Raw genomic sequence first — 12,512 nt, forward strand, 5'->3', positions numbered from 1 at the left:
TATATTTAGAAAAGCCCAAAGACTCCACAAAAAAACTGTTAGAGCTGATAAACAAATTCAGTAAAGTTGCAGGATACAAAATCAACATACAAAAGTCAGTAGCAATTCTATATGCCCATAGTAAACAATATGAAAAAGACGTTTAAAGGGCAATCCTATTTAGAATAGCCACACATAAAATTAAATACCTAGGAATTCACTTAGCCAAAAAAGAGAAAGAGCTCTACAGTGAAAACTATAACACACTGATGAAATAAATTGAAGAGGACACACAAAAAAATGGAAAGATATTTCGTACTGATAGATTGGAAAAAACAATATTGTTAAAATGTCCATACTACCCATAGCAGTCTACAGATTCAAAGCAATCCCTATTAATATACCAATGACATTCTTCACAGAAATACAAAGGAACAGTCCTTAAACTTACATGGAACTACAAAAACCCAGAACAGCCAAAGTCATTCTAAGCAAAAGGAACAAAACTGGAGAAATCACAATACCTGACTTTAAATTATTATATAGAACTATTGTAACAAAAACAGTATGGTACTGGCATAAAAACAGACGCATTAACTAATGGAACAGAATAGAGAACACAGAAACAAATACACAAATCTACAGTGAAATCATTTTTGACAAAGGTGCCAAGAACATATACTGTGGAGAAGACAGTCTCTTCAATAAATGGTGCTAGGAAAACTGTATATCCGTATGCTGAAGAATAAATCTAGACCCCTAACTCTCTCTATATATAAAAATCAAATCAAAATGGATTAAAGACTTAAATCTAGGACCTCAAGCAATGAAACTACTACAAGAAAATATTAGAGAAAATCTCTAGGACATTGGTTGGGGCAAAACTTCCTTGAGCAATACCCCACAAGCATAGGCAACCAAAACAAAATGGACAAATGGGATTACATCAAGTTAAAAAGCTTCTGCACAACAAAGGATATGATCACAAAGTGAAGAGACAATACACAGAATGGGAAAAAAATATTTGCAAATTATTCCTCTGACAAAGGATTAATATCCAGGATATATATGGAGTTCAGACAACTGTACGGGAAAAAAAAATCTAATAATCTAATTAAAAATGGGAAAACTTGCCACGTACGGTGGCTCACACCTGTAATCCCAGCACTTTGGGAGGCTGAGGCAGGTGGATCACGAGGTCAGGAGTTCGAGACCAGCCTGGCCAACATGGTGAAACCTCATTTGTGCTAAAAATACAAAAATAAGCCAGGTATGGTGGCACGCACCTGTAATCCCAGCTACTTGGAAGGCTGAGGCAGGAGAATTGCTTGAATTGGGGAGGCAGAGGTTGCAGTGAGCCGAGATCGCACCATTGCACTCCAGCCTCGGTGGCAAGGCGAGACTCTGTCTCAAAAAAAAAAAAAAAAAAAAAAAAGGCACAATTTTAAATATAAATTTCTCTAAAGAGGACAAACAGGCAAACAGGCATATGAAAAGGTGCTCAACATCATTGATCATCAGAGAAATGCAAGTCAAAACTACAATGAGATATCATCTCACCCCAGCTAAAATGACTTTTATCTAAAATACAGGCAATAACAATTGCTAGCAAGGATGTGGAGAAAAGAAAACCCTTGTACACTGTTAGCGGGATTGTAAATTAGTACAACCAGTATGAAGCAGTTTGGAGGTTTCTCAAAAAAAACAACCATAGAGATAGCGTATGAGCCAGCAAAATCATTATATTTAACAGATATCCATACACTCATGTTTGTTGGAGCACTGTTAATGGACAAGATTTGGAAGCAACCTAAGGGTCCCTCAACAGATAAATGAAGAAAATATGGTACATATACAAAACATAGTACTATTTAGCCATAAAAACAGAATGAGATTCTGTCATTTGCAACAACATGGTTGGAACTAGAGATCATTATGCTAAGTGAAATAAGCCAGGCACAGAAAGGCAAACACTGCGTGTTCTCAATTATTCCTAGTACCTGAAAATCAGAACATTTGAATTCCTGGACATAGAGAGTAGAATGATGGTTACCAAAGGCTGGGAAGGGTAGTTGCAGGGCTGGGGCAAAGGAGGTGCAGACAGTTAATGGGTGCAAAAATAATAGAAACATTGAATAATACCTTTTTTTTTTTTTTAAGAAAGATGCCAGCTCTTTATTACCAGGGAAGCGGGCGTGCACACGCGTGGACTGCCCTCCTCGGAGTAGACCAGGCCCTTGCCTTCTCCCGTTTGTCAGAGGTGAGTCCTGGTACCTGACACAGGAACTTGGTGGCCTCTGGGGAGGCTCTGATAGTTTGGCCTCTGCTGCTTCCCGGCTCAGGGCTTGCTCCTCTCAAGGAACCTGCGGGACACCATGTGCCTTGAGAGCCCCTGAGGAGGGGGAGCGCTGACCCAGCCTCCTCATGGCACGCTGCCCTCCAGCGCTCGGCACTTCACCTGCTTCCTGGCTTGCCGTAGTGAGGGTCAGTATTTACTCCACTGATTGGCACATTAAGGTTCTGAAGGAATGCAAACTGCGTGGGTGCTCTGGTGACATTAGTTTGGACACGAATATAAATTCGTGTCCAAACTAACACGCACGGGAACAGGCTCCAGCTGCAACTCCTGGGTCTATCAGGCCAGGGAGCGGCTCTACCGGAAGTTCCGGTAAGTCCTGAGCAGGCGCCCGTCCTTGCTCCACAGGGCGGTCTGGATGTGCTCGTCAGTGGGCAGGTCGGTCAATTTGCCCAGGGCGGCCTCTGCCGGCTTCCCCTGGAGTATCTTAGAAGCAACTCTCTTCACGTCTTCCGGCTTCTCGTTGCGGATGAACGTGCACAGCTCCTGCGGCAGCTTTCTGGAGCGAGTGGCCAGCACCTGCCTCCCCACATCCTCGAAGATCACAGGCCTGGACTCCAGGTTCATCATGAGCATGGACGTCAGCTGCGTCTTGGCTCGTTCCCGCTCCACCGCGTCCACGGTTCCGCCCATTAAAATAAACTCCTTTGTGATGATTTCTACCATTTCTGGAACCTGCCTTGGGTCGGCGATGGCAAGGATGCACAGGAGGCCAGTGTCCTCGTAGCTGAGGTAGTAGGAGGTCGCGTTATATATCCAGTGGTGCCTGCTGAGCACATCGAGGTAGAGCCTGGAGAATATGCCCTTGCCGGGCCCGCCAGCCGAGAAGGAGCCGCCTCCGCCCATCATCATGTTCAACAAAGCGAAGGGGATGAAGTCCTCCTCCAGGAAGGAGCAGCTCTCCAGTCCGATCCCCCATCGGGGATGGGGGTCGGGCCCAGGCTGACGTCTCTTTCTAGCTTGGCAATCCCCCCAGTGTACTGGGCCACTGTCAACATCCACGGCCTCCGCGCTCCCTCAGGCCGCCTGGACCCCCAGGAGGTACTTCCGGGCACATTCCACCAGGTGCTCGTCCTCCACACTCACGCCAGCCAGTACCACGCAGTCGGGGGTGTAGTAGTTCCGCAGGTAGGAATGCAGCACTTCCCGATTGATCTTTGCTATGTTTTCTGTGGGACAGAAACGGTGGAGGCCAACTGTGGTGCCTGTTGAGCACGTTGAGGTAGAGCCTGTAAGCCGCTTCATGAATCATCTTGGTGAGGAGTGGCTCTGGGTCAGGCTGCATGTTCAGGTCCTCCAGCTCAAACTGGACCGCCATTCGCATCATCTCGACTTCTTCATCTGTTAGCTGGGGCTGCAGAACCGCATCAGCCAGTAAGCCGAACACCGTGTCCAAGCCTTTACTATCAGCAGACACAGCATACATGGTGGTGTCACTTGATGTCTGGCAGTCACAAATACCTCCATGCTTTTCCAACGTAAGCAGTATTTCATCTTTGCTGTTAAATCGAGCAGTAGAAGAAAATGCCAATTTTTCCAAAAAGTGAGCAATTCCACTAAGGTATGTTGCTTCATATCTTGATCCTGAATTAATAAGAATTCCTACTATACAAAACTGTCCAAACTTGTTTTGAGAGGCCAAGCGAAACCGGTTATCCAATGTGGTTTGAAACTTTGGATTCAAACTTTTCCTGTCCATCAACTGTAGCAAAAACATGCTTGGGTACTCCAGGTAAGGGAGAAGAGAGGGGGATGTTGGGATAGGTGCCACCACTACTAAACCGTCTGTACGCAGGAGGTCCAAACCTCAGCCGCTAGCGGCCCCGAGAACCTGAGCCCCTCAGCGACCACGTAGCCGCCAGCACCATAGCCGCCATCTTGAGTCTCCGCCCATTGCTTCTGTCCGAGACCTACTTTTTGATAGCAAAACAGAGTTACTACAGTCAATAATAACTTAATTATACATTTTAAAATAACTAAAAGGGTATGATAGGATTGTTTGTAACACAAAGGATAAATGTTTGAGGGGATGGATGCCCCATTCTCCATGATGTGGTTATTACGCATTGCACGTCTGTATTCAAATGTCCCAGGTACCCCATAAATACATATGCACTTACTATGTACCACAAAAGTTAAAAATTTAAAAAAACCTAAAATTATAAAATAAAAAATACTGTAAGTAAACAACGATTATAAAGATCTCAGGCTACAGAAACCCAGATTTATCTTTAAAATGTTGTTTTAATAAACCACCTGCTGCATGCTTCGGTTATCCTGGATAAAAATATCAGAGTAGTCTTAGGCACATAAAGAAGGTAATATGAGCCTATTGGTGACTGTTAATTTAAAACAATGATTGCAGTATCATATAACCATAGAACCTGATGATTTTAAAAATACTATTGCAGAAATTCAATAGTAAACTATGAAACCAAATCCACAGCTATTTTTTTTTTTAACAGATAAAAGCTGTATGACTTGTGTGGAGTAGCCTATAGAAATTAGCTTGGCTGAAGCACTACAGTGAGAATCTATGTTTGGCTGAGAATAACCTTGGATTATATCCTATGTGCAAGCTAACTTGTTTAGTCATGGATGCTGGCAAAAGATATGAGGCTTGGGTCAGAAACAAAGGAACTTCTTACTCTCATGACATAGCAAGCAGTTTAAGCTTTGTACTTACTTTGGATTGCTCTGTTTATCTCCAAGCACCACTAACATAATTAGAATGGCCCAATGCAGGAAATTTGTGTTATACAGTCAACGAACCCTGAATCTGAGAAACCTCAACTTTGCCCGAGAGAGAGACATTGTCCTTACTATTCTCAACAACAGACAAACCTGCCTCTCCTCCAAATGGAAATACAATCTTTATTATGTTTCAAGGCTGTTTGCTATACAAATATCTTTGAAAAGATAGTCTGGAACGAAAGCTGTCAATGCTTCTGCTCAGAAAACATATGGAAACCCAACATTCATAAAGAGTTGTCTCCAACAGGTAAGCTAAGAAAAATTCATGCAGGTCCTTCAGGGGTTTTGAAGGTTAGGCCTAATTAATGATCTATAACAATTTAAGATTTTAAGCTGATTTTATTTGACATAAAAAGGGGGAAGAATGTTTTATTTTAGCATTATGCTAATAGAAAGACCAGTTATAAAATAAAGAATGGGAAATGTTAGGGTCTGTACTTAAATGTTATCAGTAAGAAATAGTTTATTGGAAAATTCAATGGAAATTGTGCAGTATTTCTAATGGGACCTAATAACACTATAGGAAATAAAAGATAAGGAATATTTTTAAGTGACATCATCCCTACATGTAAAATTTAATATATGAAAAAGGTGCATCTTAAATTAATTAACAAAAAAGTATATTTACCAGGGGTGTCCAATCTTTTGGCTTCCCTGGGCCACATTGGAAGAAGAAGAATTGTCTTGGGCCACACATAAAATACACTAATAGTAGCTGATGAGCTAAAAAAAAAAATCACACAAAAATCTCGTAATGTTTTAAGAAAGTTTATGAACTTGTGTTGGGCCACATTCAAAACTGTCCTGGGCCACATGCAGCCTACGGGCTGTGGTTAGATAAGCTTGTTTTAAAAGATATTAGAGCAATTGGTTAGTTATTTGGGGAAAAAATAACTTAGACTTTCACCCTTTAACACTTTACAACCACATGTAGATAATTTTAAAAATTATTGAGTTTTTAAATTTAAAAATGTATAAAATGGATGTATTAGAAGAAAATATCATTGTGTGTGTATGGATGTGTGTAGAGGAAATGAACGTGAAGACATTATAGCTATTTCTCCATAATATTATAGATAAATAACCAAGCCATAAAAACAAATATTTGTGTCATTGTGAGAAAAACCTTCCTAAATACACAAACAAATATGGAATTCATAAAGGCAAGTATCTTATAACACTTGCTTTTATTTACACTGTCACTTTTACACTAGTTTTTATCTTACTCTAATTGAGATACATTTTCAACACCACAAAATATTATTAGTTTTATTTTATGCAGTGAAAAATAATTTGTATTTACTCATAGATTTATCTTTTCCAGGACTCTCCATCCTTTCCTGAATTTTCTTACTTCTGTCTTTGATTATTTAGCTTTTGATATGAAACAGACAATTCCACATTTTATTAGTCTCAAGTTTCCATGTATCAGCTTGGTTGTGACCTGGCTCAACTGATAGCTAGGTTCTCTCATGCTTTTGTGGTCAGTTGGCAGTCCAACTGATTGCAGCATGATCTAGAATGGCCCGCCACATGTATGAGATAGTTGACAAGCCATTGGTCTAGGATGTGTCTGAGTTGGGAAGACACAGCTATAAGACTTTAGGAGTATTTCATCTTCCACTATGTTAGCCCACTATTTTTCACATAGTGGTTTCAGAGTTCTAAAGAATGATAAGAAAGCAGTTCCCATAAGCTTTTCCATAATTTCCAAAAGGCGTAATCTCTTTTCAAGCTTCTGATTATGTCCTGTTTGCCAATTTCCACTGTCTAAAGCAGTATGCCTGTGTATTAGTTTGCTAGATTTGGTATAACAAAGTACCACAGTCTGAGTGGCTTAAACAACAGAAATACATTTTCTCAATGTTCTAGATACTAGATGTCCAAAATCAAGTTGTCAGTAGGGTGGATTTTTTCTGAGGGCTGTGAAAGAAGAAGGTTTCAGGTCCTTCTCCATAGATTGTACATGACCATCTTTCCAGAACGTCTCATCACATAGTCTTCCCACTATACATTTCTATCTGTGCCCAAATTTCCCCTTTTTATAAGAACAACAGTCATATTGGATTAGGACCTAATGACCTCCCTTTAACTTGATACATATATAAAACTCTATCTCCAAATAAAGTCACATTCTGAAGTACTTGGTGGTTAGAACTTCAACGTATGAATTTTGGGAGTACACAATGCAATCAATAACAACCTAGGAAACGGGTTCAATTGATGGTTTCATAGACTCCAAATCCTGATGGGAGGATCAGGGACAACAAGGAGCTAGGTGGAGGGGGGGTAAAAAAATTGGCCACTTTTACAATCCACAACAATCCAAAATCATCTTCTTTCCTGAAAAATTATTTAATATCTCTTCTGGTGGCATGTCATTAATAACAAAATCCTTCTTTTTTATTCCTGAAAATGTATTTATTTCACCTAATTTTTGTCACCACGGCTGGAGTGCAGTGGTGCGATCTTGGTTCACTACAACCTCTGCCTTCCAGGTTCCAGCGATTCTTCAGCCTCAGCCCCCCGAGTAGCTGAGACTACAGGCGCGCTCCACTGTGTCTAACTAATTTTTGTATTTTTAGTAGAGATGGTGTTTCACCATGTTGGCCAGGCTGGACTCAAACTCCTGACCTCAGGTGATCTGCCCACCTCAGCCTCCCAAAGTGCTGGAATTACAGGTGTGAGCCACCATGACCGGACTGAAATATATTTTAAGTGAATATAGAATTATAGTTTGCCAGTTCTTTCAGCACTGTAAGGGTGTCTGTCATTGTGCTCTCTGGCTTCCATGGCTTATGATGAAAAGTTGGCCATTATCTTTATTATTATTCCTTGAAGGTAATGAGTCGTTTATCTATAGTTGATTTTATAATTTTTCTTTGGCATCAGTTTTTCATAAGTTTACTTTTGGAAAATGCATAGACTATGAAAAGATCATCATGAATAAGTTCTAGCTCAACTTCTTGTTGTGTGGGGTCTGGCATTATTCTAATTTCTCTTATCTTCAGGGCAAAACCAAAATTGAATCTCAAACTGAAAGTTTTACAAGTGCCTCTACTATTTGGTAATCCCTGAGTTCCAGTTTTTGTCTTTCCAGCCAAATGAGTCTTTTGCTCTCTTTACTTAACATTTTATCCTCTAATTAACTGTGTTTTGCTTATATTCACAATAACTTGCCCTGGGCATATGCAGTTCGAGAATCAGTAAATGCCTCAAAAGGAAATTGCAGGAAGACTATCAGGCTCCCTTCTCTATACAGTATTTTTCTTTCCTCCAAGATTTTGACTCCTCAAATCATGGTTGCTTTGGCAGCCTTGAGTTCCAATTTTTGTCTACAAAGCCCACAGAGACTGCCACAGGCTCTAGAATGTTGTTTTCTGTTTGACGTTTATGTCCAGTGTAGTGAATGAGCAAATGCACCCAGAAGAAATGTAATCTCACCTCAATGTGTTTCTTCTCTGCAGAAACTGTGCCCATCAAGACCTGGCTGCCTTGATTGCTTTATAATATATAATATATATATATATATAATGTATATTATATATTATATAAAACATATAATATATCTATATATTATGTATATTATATATTATATAAAATATATATCTATATAATATATAATATATAATATATCTATATTATATATAATATATAAATATGTATTATATATTATATAAATATATAAATAAACAAAAATATAATATAAAAAATATATAATTTTTTTTTTGATGGAGTCTCTGGCTCTGTCGCCCAGGCAGGAATGCAGTGGCACAGCATGATCTCGGCTCACTGCAACCTCCGCCTCCCGGGTTCAAGAGATTCTCCTGCCTCAGCCTCCTGAGTAGCTGGGATTACAGGTGCCTGCCACCACACCCGGCTAATTTTGTATTTTTAGTAGAGATAGGGTTTCTCCATGTTGGTCAGGCTGGTCTTGAACTCCTGACCTCAGGTGATCTGCCTGCCTCGGCCTCCCAAAGTGCTGGGATTACAGGCATGAGCCACCATGCCCGGCTTGCAAACAGGTTTTTAAAACATTTTTTTAGTCTTATTTTTACAGCTCCTGTTAGTAGGATGGTTAGTCTGATATATTCAGTCATAGAAGCAGAAATACCCGTAACAAAATTTAAAGGCCAAACAACATTTGGCCTTTAGAGAGAGTGTGGCCTTTAGATAGTGTGTGTGGACACACACACCCTCTCCCTACATGAGTTAATTATGAAACATATGATATCATGGAATAGAATTTAAGGCAAATTTGCTCATATTTAGATGGATACTTGGGACTTTTATGGAACTTAATTGCTAAATGTGAAGTGTAGAACTGAGAATGTCATGTCAAAGTCATCTATTAGAGGAGTTGTGTGCTCTACTTTTTAAAAATATTTGTTATTCCTCCATGTGAATTTGCTTCATTCTTCCACTTTTTAATGCAAGCCATCAGTCTTAGTTTGTTTGTGTTTCTATAAAGTAATACATGAGACTGGCTGATTTATGAAAAAAGAAAAAAGCTTCATTTGGCTTATTGTTCTTCCAGCTGGAAAGTTCTTCCAGCTGGGCACTGGTGAGGGCCTCAGCTCCTTCCACTCATGGTGGCAGAAGTCAAAGGGAAGCCAGCATATGCAAGTATCACATGGTGAGAGAGGAACAAGAGGTAGAGGAGGGAGGTGCCAGGATCTTTTTAACAACCAGCTTTCAGGAGAACTAATAGAGCAACAACTCACTCACTACAGAAGGATAACAAGAACTAATTGAGCAAGAACTTGCTCATTACCAAGAGGATGGCACCAAGACATTCATGAGGGATATGTCCCTATGACCCAAACACCTTGCATTAGGACATACCTTCAACATTAGGGCTCAAACTTCAACATGAGGTTTGGTAGGACAAACATCCAAACTATAGCACCATCTAATTTCTGATTACTTATACATTTACTGGCCAAAATTTGGAGGCAGATTTCAAGTCCATTGACCTTATATCTACAATACCTATCTCCAGCTAATTGAATTGAGATTTGTATTCATTTTTAAATAATGTTAATTCTTAATGTTGACAAGATGAACCAAGCAAGCTTGCTTACACTCCTAATTTAATTAGCATCCATATTCTCTTCATTGCTCTCTTGTTTCAATGGATGGATTGTGTCTGCCCCTGCCTGATCGCCAGTTCCTCCATCCCTTCTCAGGTACTTAACTACAGTACTTCAACAGTTTTCTTTTTTTCTGCTTCATCAATTTTCCATGTCAATTGAATCATTTAAATGGAATATTTAACCTTATTTATGTGGTTAATAATTAATAATAACCTTATTATTTTCTCATCTCAAATAATAAGTAATACACAAATTTAAGAAACTTCAAACATTTCTATTTCTCTCTCTAGATACTGTCTCCATTTATCTTGCAGCCTTTACTGCAATACTTCTGAAAGTATTGTCTATACATACATTCTCTCATTTTCTCTAGAATCTACCTCATTTAGAATTTGCCCTGTCCAATTCACTGAAACTGCCCATGTCAAGGTCACCAATGATAGTCTCCAATTATTAATAAATGTGGTGGTCATTTAATTTAATCTATCAGCTGAACTTGATCATTCCTATTTGGAACCCTTTTTCACTTGCTTCCAAGACATTTCATTCACTAGTATCTCTCCTATGATAATCCTGGCCTTTTTTTCTTAGTCTTTTTGCTTCTTCTTTCTCAACTCCCAACCCTGAAATATTGGTGTACACTGGAGCTAATCAGTGGAATATTTTTATCTTCACTCTCACCATATGTGATCCCCAATCTCATAGCTTCAGATTTGTATCCTGAAGATCTCTACCTTCTTCCTCTCCCTAATTCCCAGACTCACATATCCAACTGCCAACTGACATTTCTACTGAAACATCTAATAAGCATCTCAAATTTGACACATCCAAAAACCTGCTTTTTACTTCTCCTCCAAAATGTTCTCTGTAGTTTTCCGTAATTCCCTACTGAGTTAATAATTCTATTCTTGCACTTTATCAAGCCAAAACCTTGGTGTTATTTATATTTCACTATCTGCCACCATATCCAATCTAAAATAAAATCTTATTACATCTATTTTTGAAATATATTCAAAATTTGACTAGTTATTGCTACTCATGCTATCCATAATCTGGTCCAAACCACTACCATGTGTCTAAAGTACTGCAATAGTCTCCTAAGTAGTATCCCTATTATACCCTTGCAGTTCTCCAGTACATTCTCAGCAGAAAAACTGGGTGAGCTTATTAAAATATATGTCATATCATGTCATAATTGTATTGTCAACTTGGCTAGATTAAGGGATGCCTAGATAGCTAGCAAAACATTATTTCTGGATATTTCTGTGATGGAGTTTCTAGAAGAGATTAGCATTTGAATCAGTAGACTGAGCAAGAAAGATAGATCCTAACCAATGTATGTGGGCAAAATCCCCTCTGTTGAGGGCCTGAATGGAACAAAAAAACTAAGAAAGGGTGAACTCTCTCTCATTTTTTGAGCTATGAAATCCATCTTCTCTTGCCCTTGGGCCTCGAGACTCAGGACTTACATCAGCATCCCCCACCTCTACCTCTCTTCAACCTCAGACTGGGAGTCACACCAGCTCCCCTGTTTCCTGTTACATAGGCCTTTGGACTTTAACTGAATTATACTACCAACTTTCTTATTTTATAAGCTTACAGACAGCATATTATGGGACTTCTCTGCCTTCATAATCATGAAAGCTGATTCTCTTAATAAGTCTCCTCTTAGATAGATAGATAGATAGATAGATACATAGATAGATAGATACATAGATACATAGATACATGGATACATAGATGAAAAAAGAAAGAAGAAAGAAAGAAAGAGAAAGAAAGAAAGGAAGAAAGAAAGAAAGAAAGGAAGAAAGAGAAGGAAAGAAAGGAAGGTTCTATTGGAGACTTTTGACTATTTTGCATAGAATTAGATTAAAGCCCATCTTTACTACGTTTTGTATCGTCTTGCTCCGAAAATATCTCTTCAACCTCATCAGCAACTATTCTTCCACTTATTTGGTGTACTATAGTAGCAGTGCCTTCTTTGTTGTCTCTTGATTACATAACAAATATATTAACCCTAGGGCCTTTACACTTCTGTTCCTTCTGCCTAGAAATGCTCTTATCCAAATATCTGCATACTGGCTTCCTTATTATCTTAATATATTTATTGACATCTTGTCAGTGAGACTCTCTCTAAATGCTCTGTAAAACTTCAGCACCCTTGACAACTTTCTCAGGCCAGAACCTTGGTGTTATTTATATTTCACTATCTGCCACCATATCCAATCAAAAATAAAATCTTATTACATCTATTTTAGAAATATATTCAAAATTTGACTAGTTATTGCTACTCATGCTATCAATAATCTGGTCCAAACCACTACCAT

The 12,512-nt window shown here is 39.1% G+C and overlaps 1 protein-coding gene and 1 pseudogene across 1 annotated transcript in view; one reads left to right on the plus strand and one right to left on the minus strand.

Moving 5' to 3' along the window:
* Positions 1-2,632: 2,632 nt before the first annotated feature.
* LOC471253 (mitochondrial-processing peptidase subunit alpha-like) lies at positions 2,633-4,215 on the minus strand (annotated as a pseudogene).
* GRID2 (glutamate ionotropic receptor delta type subunit 2) overlaps positions 2,641-12,512 on the plus strand; it is a 1,611,884-nt gene continuing 1,602,012 nt past the window's right edge. Inside the window, exons 1-2 of the mRNA XM_054682694.2 lie at positions 2,641-3,896; positions 4,801-5,336. Coding sequence (XP_054538669.1) covers positions 5,075-5,336 — 262 coding nt within the window. The 5' untranslated portion in view covers positions 2,641-3,896; positions 4,801-5,074. The remainder of the gene's footprint in view (positions 3,897-4,800; positions 5,337-12,512) is intronic.

The sequence above is a fragment of the Pan troglodytes genome, chromosome 3 (genome assembly GCF_028858775.2).
Source record: "Pan troglodytes isolate AG18354 chromosome 3, NHGRI_mPanTro3-v2.0_pri, whole genome shotgun sequence".
Classification (NCBI taxonomy): domain Eukaryota; kingdom Metazoa; phylum Chordata; class Mammalia; order Primates; family Hominidae; genus Pan; species Pan troglodytes.